Source organism: Pleuronectes platessa, chromosome 4, assembly GCF_947347685.1.
Source record: "Pleuronectes platessa chromosome 4, fPlePla1.1, whole genome shotgun sequence".
NCBI lineage: Eukaryota > Metazoa > Chordata > Actinopteri > Pleuronectiformes > Pleuronectidae > Pleuronectes > Pleuronectes platessa.
This window is the reverse complement of record NC_070629.1, coordinates 24315483-24334083: the sequence shown is the minus strand read 5'-3', so window position 1 is coordinate 24334083 and position 18601 is coordinate 24315483. Positions and strand designations below refer to the sequence as shown.

Genomic DNA, 18601 nt, shown 5'->3' with positions numbered 1-18601 from the left:
CTTTCTTATTTTCCATATACCTTTTAATGAGTTTTGAAATCCCGACCGACATCAAAGGACTTTACATTAAGCACAGACTAAAGACGGTGTTTATTGCACGAGATTCCTCCTAAAGAACCAAACACACATATACACACATACATGAAATACATTTATCTTCAACAACAATAACATTCTCTCTTGATTTTTCGTCTGTTTGGAACACAAGGACTTTTTATTTAGCCAAACAGAAAAATAGAGTAGATGTGATTATTTCAGCAACAGGGGAATATAATCCATCAGTGCTTTAATACAATCATTATTGTAAGACACATATATTTGAACTGTATTCACATCACTAGTAACGGAACAAAGAGGAATAAAATACCTTATTGTAAAAACAATAAATAATAGATGTATGTAAATTCAACTGAGCTACAGTAATGTAACATGTTTACAGTTATACAGGTCGCTCATAGACGAGGAGATCTCTGAAGTAGCATTTGCCAACAAACAGAAGAGCAAAAGGCACAAAAGTGAGACATGAAAAAACAACCCGATGAACTGGCAATGGATTTGAACAGAATGTGATTATCAACCTTTTTGGTGGGAGATCCCTTTACAGTTGAAACCAGCATTGCTGACTTGCATGACTGAAAATAATGAACGTAATATTAGCAGAAACATATTTTTCTTTTTTCCTTTGCAATGAATTATCTTGGAGGGGTCCCAACCCCCAGGGTGGGAGTCAATGGTATATTGGAAACTGCTTCTAATATATTCAGAAGATGAATAAATTCCAGCTGTGGGAAACTGGTGTTCGTATATAAACTGATTTACATGATTTCACTGAGCAGGAGTTAACGTCTGATGTTACCGAGTGTATGACTCCGTGTTGTTGGGTCATTAACACACAGATAAATGCATCAATAAAATATTTCCCTAATTACCGAAAAAACACCTCAACACCAAAACCTGATAAAGAGTAAATCCCTCAAAAAGTCTCTGAACCATCTGCATCCTTTAACTTTCCATAAATACATTTATAAAGAATTTGACAATATGAATCATTATAATATTTTCTTTCTTCTGGTTAAGACAATTAGACTTTGAGACGTGTTCTCACTCTGAACACACCTTCACAGTATACCAGGTTTGGCATTTGGCACATGAATTAAATATATAATATATATTATAAGAAAACTATAACGCTGGTATTTAACTAAATAAGAATCCAGGCTTTATAAAAATAATTGGCATATTATAAATGTAAAATCGTTCTGTTAAAGGCTTAGTTATGGAAGTTACCACAGTTTACATGAGCTGCAGTCGGACTCCTCTGGGTTTAAAACAGAGAGCAACAATAACTCAAGACAATCCAGTTTGACACCTGTGTACTCGCAGTAAACATCAGAAAACCAATTTTAAATTTCTTAATTAAAAGTAGCCGTGAAGGAATGATGTGAAGCACCTTTTTCAAAGTTATTTGACTGAATTCATTATCCCACTTTGTAAAGTTGACCCTTGGTTTGATCTGCAGCTGTCCAGATGTGAGCGACACTGAGCCTCTGTCTCATCTTCTTTCTTCTCTGCAGCCTCCTGTGACTCCTCAGCCTCCCGCTCAGCACAAGACACTGATCCAAGTTCACCTCCCCGTCTCAGCCCCTCAGCAGCTGGTGGTATGATACAGGAGACGTCTGCTGAACTCGGATCTGTGTCTTGTGCCCGGGAGGCCTCTCTGCGCGTCCAGCGGCTCAGTCCGTCTTCCAGACCGTGTTCAGAGCCTTCACCACCTCCTCATAGATGATGAAGACGATGGCCACGTCCAGACACACGCGGCCCAGACGAGGAACCGTCCCTTTATAAAAACTGCAGACAGATAGGGAGTAGTGAATATATGATAATATCAGTGTTTATTTATTGACAGAAAACCAAAACTATATATTTCCCCCCAAAAAATGTATACATGAAAATAAACTTGAGATTTCGAGATTAAAGTATTTGTTTTAGAATCTATCAAAGAAGTAGCATGAGCACATATGACTGCCTCTAGAAAAGTGTCTCAAAAGGCAAATAGAAAAGTTCATTTATTTTCTTGTGCCCTAACAGTAAAATTTTGACTGACCACCATGAATGGACCATGAGGTTTCCGAGGGTAAAAATCAATGGATCTAATTGACATTAAGTGTGTTTTTATTATAAAGTCAGGACAGATGTTTGAAACAAAGGATGAATTAAGGCCACTGGGTGCTTCACACGCAGCGTTCACAGTGGAACTTTTAAGCTGAGAAAGCAACGGAGGCCTGTTGTGTTTCAAAGGATTAAAGGGAGAAACCTGCTGTGACTCCAGACTAAACAAAGTGGAGGCGTACTCACGCTGCCAAGCCCTCGTGTCTCAGGATCTTCACGGCGCAGTCCCACGTGCTTTTATATTTATGTGCTTCAAGACCCTTCGGAGAGAAAACCAGAGACGCTGTCAGATGTCGACTTTGAGTTCAAACGAGGACACCAGCAGACAGCACGAGGAAGAAGCGTTAACTTTATGTACCTGCATCCGAGTCTTGATGACATCTAGCGGCGTGTTCCCAAACACACTGGCTGCTCCTGCTGTGGCTCCAAAGGCTCCAGTCAACAGGGGGTTGATGGTTTTGTTGGGGTTATCACCTGGAGACGGGACAGGAGAGTCAGGTGGTCGCTCGATGCTTCGGTTCTAAATCAGTCCTATGGTTTTCAACAGGGTGGATGGCTGGTAAAACCCTGCAGGAGATCCCTGCTTACACTTCGGACTACTATGTTCCACTTCTATACAATCCTTATAATCCTCATATTACCTGCATCCTTATATAATCCATAGTCACTATATATATTTTTTTTAATGGACTAAAACAACATTTCCTCGAGTACCTTTTTGTGATCACAAACAAATAAGTACACGTCTTAATCTTAGAATCCATCTGATATATTGGTCGAGCGACTATTGTGTCTGATATGAAACTTTCACAGACAAGAAAATATGAAAACAAAAAATTTAGAAAATAAGCTTAGTTTTTATATTTTATATGAAAAGAAAGCTGCTTATTTTCTTAATTCAAGCTCTATATAGTTGGTTGTATATTTGTTTTCTTTTTATTTATGGGTATTTATGATAAGGTTTATGGTTAAATTGGAAAATATCAAGCCTCAGTTAAATATCTTCATCATTAGGGTTTAATTAAGACATCTTATGCAGTATTGGAAATTGTTTACTCTTCATTGTCGGTTTTGGCGTCAACACCCAGGAAGACACTGACCTTTGTACCAGTTTTTGAGGGAGGTCATCACATAGAAGCGAATGGCCTGGTTGGAGCCTTGCTTGAGGACCGTGGCAGTGAGACCTTGATACGTTCCTCTTATTCCTGTCCAGGCAAATAAACAAGGATAAAGTCACCTGGCTTTTTTCAATCACAGTCAACAACACCATGGACTGAACAGTATGATTCAGGCGACACCGCCCTTGTCTGACCAGCAGGGGTCAGGTGAACTACATGCAGTCTTTACCCTGCACTCTGATGATCTCTCGGACTCCGTGGAAGAATCCCCTGTATTTGGGGTTGGCTGAAGTCTGGTCGTGAATGAATTTGACCTTGGGAGATAAGAAATGAAGGGAACAGGATGATCATCAGACAGTAATGCTGCTACAGAGAGGAGAGACACACAAGCTTTTGAAAACAACACAAATGTGATGTCTGGTTTTCTTCAGAGAGACAGAGTTCAGGGGATATACAAGGTCTACTAAAGATTAACGTTTTCAGAAAGACGGTGTTATGACTGAGAAGTTTAATTAATATCTACTGTGGTTGAGTATTTGCTTTCAGGGCCAAACATATATACTTTAAACAGTTTATCTCTTTGGCGTATTTGTATGTGTCTTCTGACTTATTCTGTGTAGATGATTATTATTACTGCAATGTCCTGGCTCAGCAAGGAACAGATGAAGGATGTTATAGTTCAGGGCTGGAAAAACAAAATCATTGTTATGTTTATTTCTTCAGTGCATAAAACGTGATCGTCCGGAAATTAGAAGACACACAAATCACATTGTGCTGCTGTTTCATGTGCATTTAAGCTGGAGGGGCAGAAATCTGACCACAGATCAGTTAATAATATACCTTGACAGTTTCCATGGGACAGACGACCAGGATGGCCTCCAGCACCCCGGCTCCGAGCCCACACAGCAGGCCTTTGGTGCTGTCCAGGCGACCGGACTCATCCTTCGCATGGTTACTGAGGAACTCGAACACCCCGAACCTGAGGACCAGAACAGAGTCAGAGTTTAACTGTGGGGAAATTCTGTTAATGTGATTTACTAGAGAGGGAAACATTTGAAATTAGATAGAGAGTCACAGTCTGATAAAGAGATTTATCAGACACTTCAAGGAACATATTGTTTACATCAGTCTTAAACACAGACATGAGTGTAGCATTGGAAAAACGTCATCCAAGACTATCTTCACGCTAAATTAGACAGGCAGGGATAAACTATAAAAATAGCTGGTGACATTGCAGGGACGTATGAGGAAGTTCCTTTTATAAAGACATTTTCAATACAAAAAAAAGGCCACACGTCACATTATAATTACGCTGCAGAAGACTGAGGACGCAGACGCACAAAATGTCTTTTCTCACTCAGATTTTAGTGGACACAAACTGCTGAGAGTGCAGAATGTTCTTTATCGCTCTTCCGACTTCCTTATTAAAGATGCACCAATTAAAGTGCATCCTTAATAAGGACTCAGTGACCAAGGAGTGACCGGCAGTGGCTGCCATGTACACCAGCCCAGAGACAGAGAGAGTGGGGGAAGAGGGAGAGAGAGAGGGAGGGAGAGAGAGAGAGAGGGGGAGAGAGGAGGTTTACGTATCACTGCAATCAGAAAATGTTGTGCCAGCGAGTCCTTTACAAGAAAGGTTATTTATAGAAGGGATGGAAGTGAATTGTGGGGACGGCTCCGTGCCGCCCGGTGCATTCAGCGAAGGGACGACAGGAGGACAGACGCTCATGGTGAATGTTTTGTCTTTTCCCATCTTAGCTTGAACCGTTTACCTGCCATCGTCTGAGCAGAATGAATCTCTTAAACTCGGCTCGTTGGATTTTACACTTCTTCTCCATCTGCTCCTCTCTATTCCGCAGAAAGATTTTCTTCTGCTCATTAACCTTCCACATCTGCTCCTGTCTCCCTCCTCACACTGTTTATTTTTTGAAAGACAGGCTCAACACAACTCACTGACTCCCGCGTGTCAAGCAGAAACAAACAGCACATGAGAATAAATCCATCACTCTCTGTGTTTACGCACACCACTCGCTGACTACAGACACATTTTAAGCTTTGCATGGAGTAAAGAACTTCAGTAAATCATGCTCACACTGCACAGAGATGGCAGATCACTTAATAAATAACCCTGTGAAACAAATACTATTCATTTAAAGCTGGTGAGGAGAAAAACCTCTGTCAGCTTTGCTCCTTTGCCAATTCCCTCTCCATATTTCCCCCATTCATTAAACAAGTGCACTGGAACTTCACAGAATATGACACCTGGTGTTTTGGCCGACAGTCCACAGTCAGACATGAGTCATTCTGGACAGCAGGCCGCTGCCCAATCTTCATTAGTGGGTCTTTCTACAAGGTCAGGTCTGCTGAGGAGAACCTCTCTTCGTCAGCAGGTGAAGCAGAAGACGAAAAGAAAGCAGGAAGAACTAAAGGAGGCTGAGCCCACAGGAGAGAGGGATGAGATAAGGATGAAGGGACAAGGGGAGGAAAAGGTCAAAGGCTCTCTTGTCCGTTCCTCTTGTAGCTCCCTGACAACCCTCCAGTAGATTTCGTGGCATATGATGGTGCACAAGGCAATCAGCTAATGGGATGGGGGAGAGAAAGAAGGCTGGGGTGTCAGAAGAGCGATAGGAAGGGGGGATGGGAAAGAGGACAGAGAAGGTAAGTAACGAGCGGACTGAATAAATGACTTGGAAGAAGCGGTGATCGATAGAAACGTGTGTCATGGTTATCTCCATTAATCAAAAGAAACTGCGGAAAAGCTTCCAGCGTCTCTGACAGGTTTCATATTGTATTCGCTTGTTCATTTTCGCAGGATCGAAAAAAAAACATGAGGATGCAGGAGATGATACAAATTATAGAAAAACTGAGAAAGCATTTTTCTATTCCGCAAAATCAAGTTGTTTTTTTCAAAAACAATTCGCAATAAAACCTGTTCACAGACATATCGTATGTTTGTCAATAAAACAGGTTTAAGATTATTAACATGTTTAAGAGCAATGGAGCCACAACATGAGCAGAGCAGGACCTTAAACCTTCTCCATGTCATATTCCCTGAGAGAAAACTCCACAGAGCAGAGAACCACATTCAGATTCCCTCTGGAAAAGGTGCTGAAGGCTGATTGACACACTCGCACACGCACACACACGCACACACACACACCCACACCCAGCACCAACAAGTCTCCCTCTGTGTAGCCCTACTGAGACCCTGCCTGATTTTGAGTGGCATCTTTTCTCCTCGCCTGGCTGAGCCTGTCTCTCCATTCTTTCAGACAGTCTGTATCCTCCAGCATAACACAAACACACACTTACTAACACACACACTAACACACACAAGCGCATACACACCATGAGAGAGAGAGTGAGAGAGAGAGAGAGACAGAGAGAGAGAGAGAGAGAGAGAGAGAGAGGTAAGACTGGAAGAAATGACAGAATGAAACAGTGATAATAAAGGTGTGTAATGTGCACACATGTCTGGATATTAAATGTCAGTGCTGTGAAAGAATAACATAATTATACCGAAGACTAGTGTGGCATTTATGCCTTGCATTGTGGGTAATGGACTAGAATAACTGGAGTGTGAGAGGTAATGGTTCCAGGTAGAAGATCACAAAGGCTCAGCCGGCTCTGCTACTGTTTATATTAAAGGTCAAACATTATAGAAAGACATGAGACCTAACGTCACTGGTTAGAGAGAAATATGTGAAAATCTTCATTGAGTTGTGGTTTTACTTCATTCGCTCATTTCTAATTATGGAAACTAAGATGAATGAAGCCTGAACTCGTATTTAGAAATCACATTTTACCTCAAGCACCTTAATGATAAGCTGTTTTTTTTTTAAAAATCTTTTAATGTATATACATGGATGGACGGATGGATGGATGGATGGATGGATGGATGGATGGATGGATATCCTTTCAGTTCTTGTAATTACCTGACAGCAGATTTGGGTATGGAGCCGTACACCAGTGAGCTGAGTCCTCTGTAAAGTCCTCTGACACCATGACTCTGAACCGTCTGCTTCACACAGTCACCTGCAGGAACAAACACACACACATTATAGACAGTAAAATTATTTAATACTACATGACTAGATGTTACTGTACAATATTCTTTATTATATAAATTTCTTATTCTATGTAAATATATGTTATTTCCCTGAATAAGTTATCCTGCAAAAGGTTTTTCTTTGAACCTGCACCTGGCTCTCAGAGACGTCCAGGAATCAATGTTGTGCTCACGAGTAAAACGCACAACTGCACAAGAAAAGCAACAGCTGTCCAGAGCACTCATTACCTCAGTCTGCAATCCTCAAAGTGTGTGTATGTGTGTGTGTTTGTCAGTGTGTGTGTGTGTGTGTGTGTGTGTGTGTGTGTGTGTGAGTGTGGTGAATGTGCCTGTGTGCATTGGTCTGTTCTAAGTCCTATAATCATATAAACAAGCAAAGTGACAGCCTGCCAGAATCCCTAATGTAGCTGGGGATGATGGGTAATGAGATAATGAGCTCCTGAGAGATACAGGATGAACGATGGATGAATGGATGAACGGATGGATAGCAAGATAGATGGATAGATGGGTAGGTAAATAGAAAGGTAGATGGTTTGGTAGGTATGTAGGTAGAGTAGGTAAGTAAGAAGGTAGGTAGGTAGGTTCAGGTTGACTCACCCACTCCTCTATATTTTGGTGGATTGGCCTTCTCATCCAGTTGTAACTGGGTCTTGACGTACTCAGTTGGGAAGGTGATGCAGATTTCTATACCACCTGCAAGTCCACCTGAAAAACAACATAAAGAAAGAGTCATAAATAAAACTGGAGCCAATTAAAAAGATGACAAATAAAGACGTCTCTCACTGGTCTGGAAGCGTTGCTGATATACTCTCTAAACTACGCACCGCCATGTCTGCCTGGCTGCAGCCTCGCCAAGCCGACGCCCGGGCCCCTTTATGAATTACAAGGAGGTACCATCCCGTCATGGATCATTACAGTGACTCCACAAATGGCTTTCCCTCCATAAACATTTAAAGCACTGCTGCTGTGGGTGGAAGAGTAACGATCTGGGGGACGATGAATCAACTGAGCGGCCCAGCGACTGTGCTGTCTGAGGAACCAGCGGAAAGTCAACTCAACAAAAGGTTGTGGGAGGAAATCTCACTGAGTCTTAAACGCCGGACTAATTTCTGCACCATACATTTGTTTGAAGAGAGAAAAGCAAGAGTTCAAATCAATGGATGAATGTGCGACTGATTGCTGGAGGGGTTCTGCTCCAAACCCGCCACAGTGGATGAGGACAAGTGTCCAAGAGCAAAGCTGATGCAAAACACCGATGAGTCACGAGGGAGGGAGGAGGGATGGAGAGAGGGCTGACATTAATTCAATTATCCGCTCAGCCTGCAGGGAGGGGCTCCATTACACCGGGCCAAGACCCTCCATTAACTCAATGACACAGACACACACATGCACACAAGCAGACTGTGCACTAGGACACACACACACACACATATCGTGTCACGTGTTTACTCTGACAAATCTAATACAATTTGTCTAGTTAATTAAGAGGAACATATTCCTGTACATATTGGCTTTTAATTATTCCTTTTAAAAGTGTTATGTTTGGTTTTCGAGACGTTTTTTGAATATCTTTCCTCAATAACAGGAATTAAGATGTTAGAACTGTTTCTATTCCAAATCAACACTTCTCATGTAAAATTGCACTTTTGAAGTTCAGAAATTGTACCACTCAAGGAGTCATTTATGTCAATGAAATAAAACAAAGTTGTAGTGTAGATGTGCATAAAACACATTTAGCTTTATGGTTTGACACCTCTCTCATGTCCCTGCAGCCACCGTGACTATTTGTCACCATGGCTCCTCGCAGCATCGCATCTACCCAAGATAAAACATATATTTAACCCAGAGCACACGGGAGAGGACTGTAAGTGGGCGTCGCTGCAGAGCTAAATACCAAAGTTTTCCATCCATTCATTATCTATACAGCTTATCCTATGATGGCCACAAGAGGAAGGAGCCAATCCCAGCTGACTTGGTCCTGCAGGTCACCAGCGTATCTCCAATACACTATCTGTATAAAACATCAGGTGCGTCTTCCTGATATTAGCTTGTAGCCTTTTTTGCATAATCCACATTTTATTTGTCTATAAAACTAAAAAGGTTTCTGACTTGTTTCTTTTATCTTAATTTTCTCTTCTGTGAGTGCAACTGACTCACCACAAACATTTTAGTTTAGCATTATTAAAATTTGATCCTATTGATCTATCAGTTGCTCTTTTAAATGTTTTATATTTCTCGTCCTTGTCTTTTTTTATTTACTTATTTTCCAATTACTGTGTTTGTTATGCACCAAACACAATTATTTACGTATGTGAAAATCAACTTGAGAATAAACATGAGTCAGATGATAACATTCAAATTTTGTTATATCCAACTTTGACATTAAAGCTAGGTTGAGTAATCCTTGGAATATCTATCTACACACACACGCGCGCGCGCACACACACACACACACACACACACACACACACACACACACACACACACACACACACACACACACACACACACACACACACACACACACACACACACACACACACACACACACACACACACACACACACACACACACACACACACACCAAGGCCAATGAGCAGTAATTCTCCTTATCCCAGTGGACACGTAAGTAAATGTTGTCCAGCTGAGACGTCACAGGAGTCACATGCTTCCTTCCAGAGCCCTATCAGTGGGTCGGTGTGTTTCAGAGAAGAAACAACAGACCTCATTCATCAGGTTTCAGCTCAGACGGAGCTGCACGAGGAGAGCGGGCAGCGGCCAGTCCCAGGCAGCAGACACATGATCAATCCTCATCAGACACACAGCGGCCGTGGAGGAGAAGCAGCTTGTTTGTCTTCTAGTCCATTTCACAGCCGACACACACACGTTTACACACGACACCCTGAGTGACTTCTGTGCTGCTGCCAGACGCAGGTTCCACGAGCAGAACCGGTCATTAATCTTTATCTCCACAGGTTGGCTCTCCTCTCCTCTTGTTCATTTTCTCTCAGCAGCTCCTTCCTTCCTCTCTCCTCATCCCCCCCGACTACACTTCTCTGCGCCGTGTCGTGAAATCAATTCATCCACATAGGTCTCTGACACTTAATTCAACCCGGGGAGAAATGGAAATGGCACCGGAGTGATATTAGAAGCCAGAGGCCGTGAAAAACGCTGCAGTGTTTCTACAGACTAAAAGACTTGAATGTTCTACGAGTGAAGCAGCAGTTTAATAAATCACACACATACTGACTAAGTAGATGTGCAGCTTAACGGCACAACTCTAACTCTCCGGTTAAACTAAATTAATAATTTAATCAACACCCCTCTGACTCCACAGCTGGAGTTCGGCTCGTTTTGCTGCTACACCGCCTGGACAAAAGTATGTGGACACCTTACAATTATATCAGGATTATATCAGGATTTGCTCCCATGTTACAAGAGCATTGCTTTGGATCTGACGCATTAAAATTCATAACGAGGGTGTTTGGTTTGGGTTAGCTCCACATCAAACTGGAAAGAACACGTTTCTTTATTGACCTCACATTGTGCACACGCATGGTGACTTCACATATTATAACAGGAACATTTATTTCCCCAAACACTCATGAACTAGGACTAAGGGATTTCAAAATAAAACAAGCACCAGACCAATATGTGGACAGGGGTGTTCACTTTAGGGGTTCAACTAAATTGGTTTTATTATTGTAAAAAAAAAAATCTTATTTAATGAAGCGATTTGGTCTAAAAGAAGCCAGGAAATGGTGAAAAATGCCAGAACTGACAATCTGACATATAAATGGATTTCATATCATGTTTGAGCAGCATGTGGAGGTTTGCAAGAAGCCAGAGTTTTCAAAATATGTCTCATCTCTTCTATTTATTCATTAATGACGATTTTACAACTATGTCCAAGAATGACTTCTAAACATCTCACACATGCTCAGTTTTAAAGAAGAAGCTCAAAGAAAATCCCGACAATTAAAAAACAATTAGCTAACGTGTATCATTTGGTTTTGACAAGGCCTAAAAGGTTAATCAATTATAAAAATGCTTGATTAACTTTCCCAGTAGTGCCTACACCCTATGTGCACACACATATTCATGAATGCGAGATGCAAACAAACAAGTTCACAGCCCCGGAGGACGGGTGTGAGCAGGCAGACAGCCAGCTGACAGGAGGGGCACCTCCTGAAATCCTGTCCTGCCTGCTTCAGTGACTCTAATGAGGACCCAGCACATCTGGTCTAATAAGAACCTTCTCTTTTCCGGGGAAGAACCGACACCCAGGTCTCTGAATGTGGCAGGTTCTAAACAAACAAGCAGCTCAGGTTGTTTTGAAACAAACATTTCTGATTCACAGAGAAGACAAACGCTTCCGGCTGCTGCCTCATTAAGCGGCCTTGGATTTCTTAAGCGATGTTGCGGTTAAATTAAGTTTCTATTTGAGTGATTCCACTTTCCACCGAGTTCAATTCAAACTGTAAAACAGTGACAATCTCCATATGTGTTTGTGATGCTGCAAATTAAGCAGTTTTTCCAAAGGAGGCATCTATTATTCATCCAGATGTTCCTTATTTAGCTGGATTATTATCTCTCACTGTAAATTCTCTGGATACTGAGGAGAAGATGTTGTGTCCATATCTCCAGTCCATTTGAACACTGTATAGCCAGAGGACTGATGTACTTCAAACATGATGGGTCCTATTAATATCCAGTAATATTTCTGTTTCCCTCGTGCAAAACATGAAAAGAATAATTCATCTAACGTCTGGCCTGTTAGGCTTCCTCTGTCCTGAGCACGACTCCCCGATGCTGCACCGGTGCTTAATTACAGAAGGGATGTTGATTCATTTTACATGGAAACTGTTTTAACTGCTCACGACCCTGCAGCACACACATTGTACTGATTTACATTAGAGGATGGCAACACACAGGCTGTTTTGATAGTGTGTACTGATGCACACTGGGAATGAGACCAGTGGGAATTCATCTTCTATAATTACATAACTTACTTAATCTGCTGATTGATTTCCTATTGATTATGATCAGTCAGTTACGACAGAGTAACGACAGTGTGAGCAGCGAGTTCGCTTTCTGATAATGTAGCATGCTCATGCTACGACATCACAAACTAAAGTAATGATAAACAACTAATAAATAAACAGAGAATTTGTAGCAATAATCAATAACTTAAATAATCAATACTTTTATTTGAATAGACCACTAAACTGTTTGTGAAAGGGGCATTAGATGTTGTATCTAAAAGAAGGATGGTACAACTGCAGCCAAAAAGTGAAACAAAAGCCTCTTGATTGCCACCTGGAGGCTGGCTGGAGTATAGGTCATAAACCCCACCTCCTCCATGTTAGCAGCTGTGACAGTGTTTCTGTCTCATTAACAGTAGCAGTTCTAATTCACTGATGTTTGTCCAAGTAAAAATTTTGTGAGTTTGGTTTACATTTATCATTTGATGAAATAAATGGACGGTGAAACGTAATGATTGACAGCTGAGACTGACTCGCGATTGGTGGAGCACGTGTATCTGTAGGACCTAGCGGCTACATTTTCTTCTCCCGACCGCATCCCTCCATCCCCCGATCGGCACAAGATGGCAGCATTAATGTCCAGGATGTTTTGACTTCACTTCTGGCTATTGGGAGGAAGTGGAGAGTCTATGTGACGAGTCCACAGAATCCTCCCCTGACTCAGCTCCTCTCAGCTCCTCAGAGCGTTTCATCCTCTTTCACCTCATTGTTTTCATTTGGCAACTTTCACAGTTTTGGTTGCGTCACTCTCTCAACAGCTGTTTTCAGTGAAAAACCTCATCAACAAACACTATAGGCCCGACCTTCTCAATACAAAACAATGCAAAAGTAAGCTACTCGTGTTTGTTGAGTTATAAGCAGCTGAAGAGAAAGATATTTCCCTCAAGACTCAATCCCCCCCCCTTTCTCATAATAAGAAGCTGATTGAAAAATAAGCTTATCGAGGTCTTTAGAAGATTGATGCTGGGCGACGAGCTTTCACTTCTAAGTCGGGCTAATTACTTGAAAATAAATTAGCCTGCTGTTGTTACATAACTTTGACAAAAGGCGTTAGAGCAACTGCATGTTCACTGTGATTGATTTTCTGAAACAAAACCTAATTCAACTCAGGGGCAAATACAAAATCATGCAGAACCAGCATTGTGAGGTTGTTATAAAACAGTGAAATAGACTGAAAATATGAATCTGACCATCAAGTAGGCCTGTTGTGTTTTACGTTACCGCTCTAATATCTATGTTGCTGTTTGTTTGTGTGTCAGTGGCTGCATAACCCCGACATCCAGCTGAAAGGCTGTTCCATCGGGGGCAGTTTGGGGGTTGGTGCACAGTGATTTATGATCTGGCCTCCTGGTGCTCAGGGTCTGCAGGAAGCAGGAACAGTGTATGGGAGTGGACTGTACGTGTCGCCTGTGACGCAGGGAGCCGGGGAGTAAGCCGTGGTTTGACGAGGCCTGCGAGGCGGAGAAGAGACAGCCACTCACAAAACCTAACCGGCTGCCCTGCGGCTCGAGAGGGAGGAAGAGGGGGAACGAGAAGAGAACAGGAAAAGTGCCATAAAACGCGTCTGTGTCTGAGGAAAATCCAATCTATGATGAAATCGAGATTAAAAGGGAACCTTCTCTCTCTGTCCGTCCCTCTGCTGCTCCGGCTCTGCTGGCTCCTGAGCAGAGGGGGTCGTGTGTGAGAGCCACAGCAGTGTATGAATGTGCAACACCAAGCAAAGCAGGAGCAGAGAGCCACTTAGACCAGCCTCTCACCCTCAGGCCTCACAGAGACAAAACTCTCCCTCTCTCCGTGTCTCAGCCTCAGCCATCACCAGAGTCTGTGGAGAGACTAACCAATGGCAGCAGAATGAGCTCACCGGCCTCTGAAAGCTTTACAAAAACATGCAGCGTGCATCTCTCCTCCCTGTCCGCCATCTATGAGGGGTCTCTAATCCATTAAGCTCTGACCTTCTACTTCTTGCTTTGTCTACTGGCAGCCTTCAGGCGTGTAAGAGTGCTCTGCTCTCTCCACATAAACACACTGCAAACCATATCAGATAAATCTGAAGTGGCATCAGCGCGTCAGGAAAACCACCAGAGGTGTCAACTGGTTTTATGAAGCGCCACATGCAGCTGAAATAGTAGAGTAGAATTGATATTCAGGCCGAGGTAAACGATCAGCCGCGGTGTTTTAATGGACGATACGTCAGTTCCGACTCACAGAGGCAGTATATCTAACGCTGAGTCACCCCAGTGATGCTCGGACACACTCTCGTTTCCAAAACCTTTGAGAGACAGTGATGAATCGATGGTTTCTCCCGACTGCGAGGCCGGGAGGAGTCAGCGGGTGCAGGGAGTTGAGACAGAGAGGGTGTAATCATGCTGCTGCTGCAAAACAGGACAGACAGGTCTGAGACGAGCTAAACGCCACAGGGAGCAATACTGGGCCATATCCAGTCAATCAGGCTGCACAGGACTGGGGGGGGGGGGGGGGGGGGGTCTCAACAGTGCCACGCTTCCAGTTCTCGGCAGCTGACAGGGTGACATGAGTCAGGAGAGGAGATCTATTTAAATTTGTTCAGTTGCTTTTGTGGTCAATGTATAGAATAACTTATAAAAGGCTAGATGTGAAATATAAAAGAACATTTATTTTGTTGTCTCACAAAATGTGTAGATCAGAGGCCTTCATGATGCATATTGACCTGGGTTTTATTGCACTTGATCGATGTCACTGTAGCTTTGACCAAATCTTTAAATTGAATTTAGAAAACTTCACTTGGTTTATATGAACAGGTCAGAGCTGTAACTGTTAATTCATAATTGATTCATAATTTTTCAAGTTAAAATACTTAACGTTTGGTGGTTTCAGTTTGATATGATGTTTTTATTTGTCATGTAAGATATTAATCAAATATTTTGGTGGTTTTCAACATTTTTTGGAGGTTACTAAGCCAAAATTATCAATCGTTAAATAAAAAAAAATTATAATCAATATAATAAAAATGTATAAGCTGGCTAAGTGGTTGTTTTGAAACTTCAATCAAAAGGAATTAATTCACAGGGATGAAATATTCAGCGTGTGACAGTTGCCAGAGCCAGAGTGTGCTGCCAAACCCCAGCATGGAGCCTTAATACAGGAGGAACACAGAGAGCGTCTTCATCAACCGGAGCCGCTGCTGCATCCTCATCCTCATCATCATCACATGAGGGGGTCGACAAGTCTGAGCAGCAGCCGAGCAACAGGAAAGATGGAGGGGGGGGGGGGGGGGGGGTGTCTGAGTCTTAGCGGGGATAAACTGATGAATCACAGACGTGGTTAAAAAACAAGCTGCACTGAACCAATCAGTAAATTAATTGATCTGTTATGATGACTGATTAAATAATCATCAGTAAAAGGAATCTTGTTGACTAAATTATATGTTGTGTATAATATAACATTTTGTGAGGGCTTGTGCATTCAGGTATTTATCGATATATTTAAAATTTTATTTTAATACATGGTTTACCCATTATTTCAAATCTAATCATTAGACGGAGCCAATATTTTTACAGTTATTAGTTACAGCCCTACGATGCATTGAAATGAGAGAATGGATGAATATCTTTGTAGTTTTGTTTTTCTGTCTCAGGAAAAACAAAACTACAAATACATTGTTTACAGATTGAAGGAACAACAGTGACGGATGTGAAAACACCAGCAAAGCACCAGGTCTCTCATAAGAGCCTTTCTTTCATATTGGCGGATGGATTATGTCAGGTTTTGACGTTCTTGAAGTGCTCAGGAAAATATGAAAGTGGAAAATTGTGGGGGAAATTATTTGCCAAGAATGATGGGATATGATCAACAACAGTAAAAGGGTTTTATACCAGAAACCCAGCAGGGACGACTCAAGTCATTGTTTCAGTGTGTGCTGCACCGTTGGCTGCATCCCTCTGCAGCATTAAGTAAAGTGCACTGGGGGATGGGGGGGGGGGGGGGGGGGGGGGATCTTTAGATTACGGTGAATCTAATCACATCAGTGCAGCAGCAGGTATAAGATCCGACCATGAGAGGACACAGGGATAGGGATAAAATGTTCTCAGGACCATTTCTCTTTTGCAGCAGCGCCAGGGGTCACAGGGTCGACCAGGTCTGAGGGCAAGAGGCAGACGTTGGCAGAGAAGGTGGAAACCATAACATCTCAAGGTGCTTTTTTATCTGTGCATCTGCGTTATCTCCAGCTCCAAAAGCGTAAACTGAAACGTGTCAGTCGGGAGGATCGATCTCATTATTGTGATTCATGCTACGGAACAAAAACGACTCAAAACAAACATTGTATGATGTGAATATCCTGTTTGAAGCAGTCGGTGACTGTTCCCTTATTTTAACAGCTTTAACTGTCAAAAATATTTAATTTATCCATTTGGGCTGGACAATATGGGTCAAAAATATAATGTATCATGATAAAAATGATGTTCACATCTGTCTATATCAATAAATATGACCAAAAATGTCACGTTATTATTTTTTTAAAGAGCAGAGAATGAAAAACACTTCTGAGATAAAGCTGAGATAGATCAATAACTGTTTTCACAATACCTATAAGCGAAAAAGCGATATATTGGACTTTTGATATTGAATTAATTTGAATTGCCATAATTATTGATATTGTTTTTTTAACCAGTCCCAATCCAAATACAGTATTTCTACATGTTGAAATTTTTTTCTAAACTCAAAAAAAAAAATGTCCACAGTTCTCATCTTTGCAGCATCTCAACCAAACTATCTTTAAAACAATAACGCTATTCATCAAACTTTAGCTTCATTATAACTCATAAAACAAACCATATTTAGTCTAATTGGGACTTTTGCTCCGTGAGACACGTCACCAGGAGGAACTCACCAGCCAGGATCGCTTTCCCCGGGTGCGTTAATTTCGATTTCCCCGCCGCCGGCGCAGCTGCGGCCAGACACCGCGGTGTGGAGAAGGCGCTGGTGAATGTGCGTCTGTCCTGCATGACCACCGCAAAACACAGCTCCCAGTGAGATGTGCAGGAGGCTGAGGAGCTGTATCTTCAGGTGGGAAGCTTGGTTCTTTGTTGCGCGCGACACATGGGCGGACGGCTGCCGGGACGCGCCTCTCTGGATGCAGGTGATCTCCTCTGGTGCGTCCGGAGACTCCGGCGGATGTGTGTGTGTGTGTGTGTGAGTGTGTGTCTCGACAGTGGGCGGATACTGGGACTGTCAGGGAAGTTGTGCTCCTCTGTATAATCCAATGGCCGTTACTTGTAGCTGTGGTAACGCCACTATTACGAAGGTGGTGCGTAAGAGAGGCGGGGCGCGCAATCCTGGTTCCGCCTGGAGAGGAGACGTGTGCGTAAAGCTAGAAAACTTTGAATAAAAACCACAGAGAGGCGTGTGCGTGTGTGTGTGCATGTGTGTCATACTGGGGGTTTTTATGAGAGGGGATTGGCCACTTCGGTTTCCCAGCAGAAATAGGGTGGGGCCCAGCTTATCTCCATCTGTACTAATAGTAAAAAACCTTCAAGTGAAACTGAATAAAAACCGGATTTCCTTGTGTTGGTTGATCTTAAGTCAAGAAACCGGGAGCGTTTCCCCAGAAGCAGACGGTAAAAAGATCCAAATCCCACCCTCTCCCAACAAAGAGAATGGAAACCATTCCATCCATCAGGTCTGGACAGAAAGGTCACCAACATGTGTCCGGCACAGGAGGTGCAGCAGGAAATCTCTTTTATCATAAACCATCATCACAGTGTTAAAACTGAGCAAATACACAGAAAATAGAAACCGAGGCCTCCACTGAGGTTTTATAAGACTGCATGTCTCCTGATGTGAATACATGGGAGAACTAATGGCCCTCAAGAGAGCTCATACCGGAGCCCATCATTCCCTTTGAATTCAATCAAGCTGCACTCACTCATAGGAAGAAACTTGTTGAAAGAAACCCTTTCGTTAAATAATGTGATAAAAGTTTGTACTGATCCAAATTTTCTCGGCCCAAGCTCCATCCTTCAACCAAGTTTTAAGCAAATCCGAGAGGAAGAGATGAAAACATTAATATCTCTTTTTACACGGCCTCTTTTTTCTGTGTATCCCATTGATTTCAATTCTGTGGAAAATCCAGTAGTTGTTTTTTTTGTACCTAATCCTGTTGACAAACAAGGGACTGGAATGAAAACATAACCTCCTTACTGGGAGGTAAAAATGCACCACC

General features: G+C 42.4%; 1 protein-coding gene across 1 annotated transcript; it reads right to left on the bottom strand.

Annotated features, from left to right (window-relative positions):
* Positions 1 to 17735, bottom strand: si:dkey-178e17.1 (tricarboxylate transport protein, mitochondrial). The gene is made up of 9 exons (XM_053420763.1): positions 17270 to 17735; positions 7954 to 8061; positions 7223 to 7322; positions 4128 to 4266; positions 3517 to 3601; positions 3270 to 3374; positions 2528 to 2643; positions 2356 to 2429; positions 1 to 1848 (listed from the first exon to the last, which is right to left on the bottom strand). The coding sequence occupies exons 1-9, from the start codon at positions 17382 to 17384 to the stop codon at positions 1734 to 1736; spliced, it is 957 nt and encodes a 318-aa protein (XP_053276738.1). The 5' UTR covers positions 17385 to 17735; the 3' UTR covers positions 1 to 1733.
* Between the last annotated feature and the right edge of the window lie 866 nt (positions 17736 to 18601).

Bases quoted from the DNA above. Each gene is read 5' to 3' on its own strand.
- si:dkey-178e17.1 (XM_053420763.1), bottom strand. From the start codon at position 17,384: ATGCAGGACAGACGCACATTCACCAGCGCCTTCTCCACACCGCGGTGT. The intron at 7,323-7,953 runs GTGAGTCAACCT...TTGTTCCTGCAG, and splicing joins ACCAAAATATAGAGGAGTGG to GTGACTGTGTGAAGCAGACG. The intron at 2,430-2,527 runs GTACATAAAGTT...TTCTCTCCGAAG, and splicing joins TCATCAAGACTCGGATGCAG to GGTCTTGAAGCACATAAATA.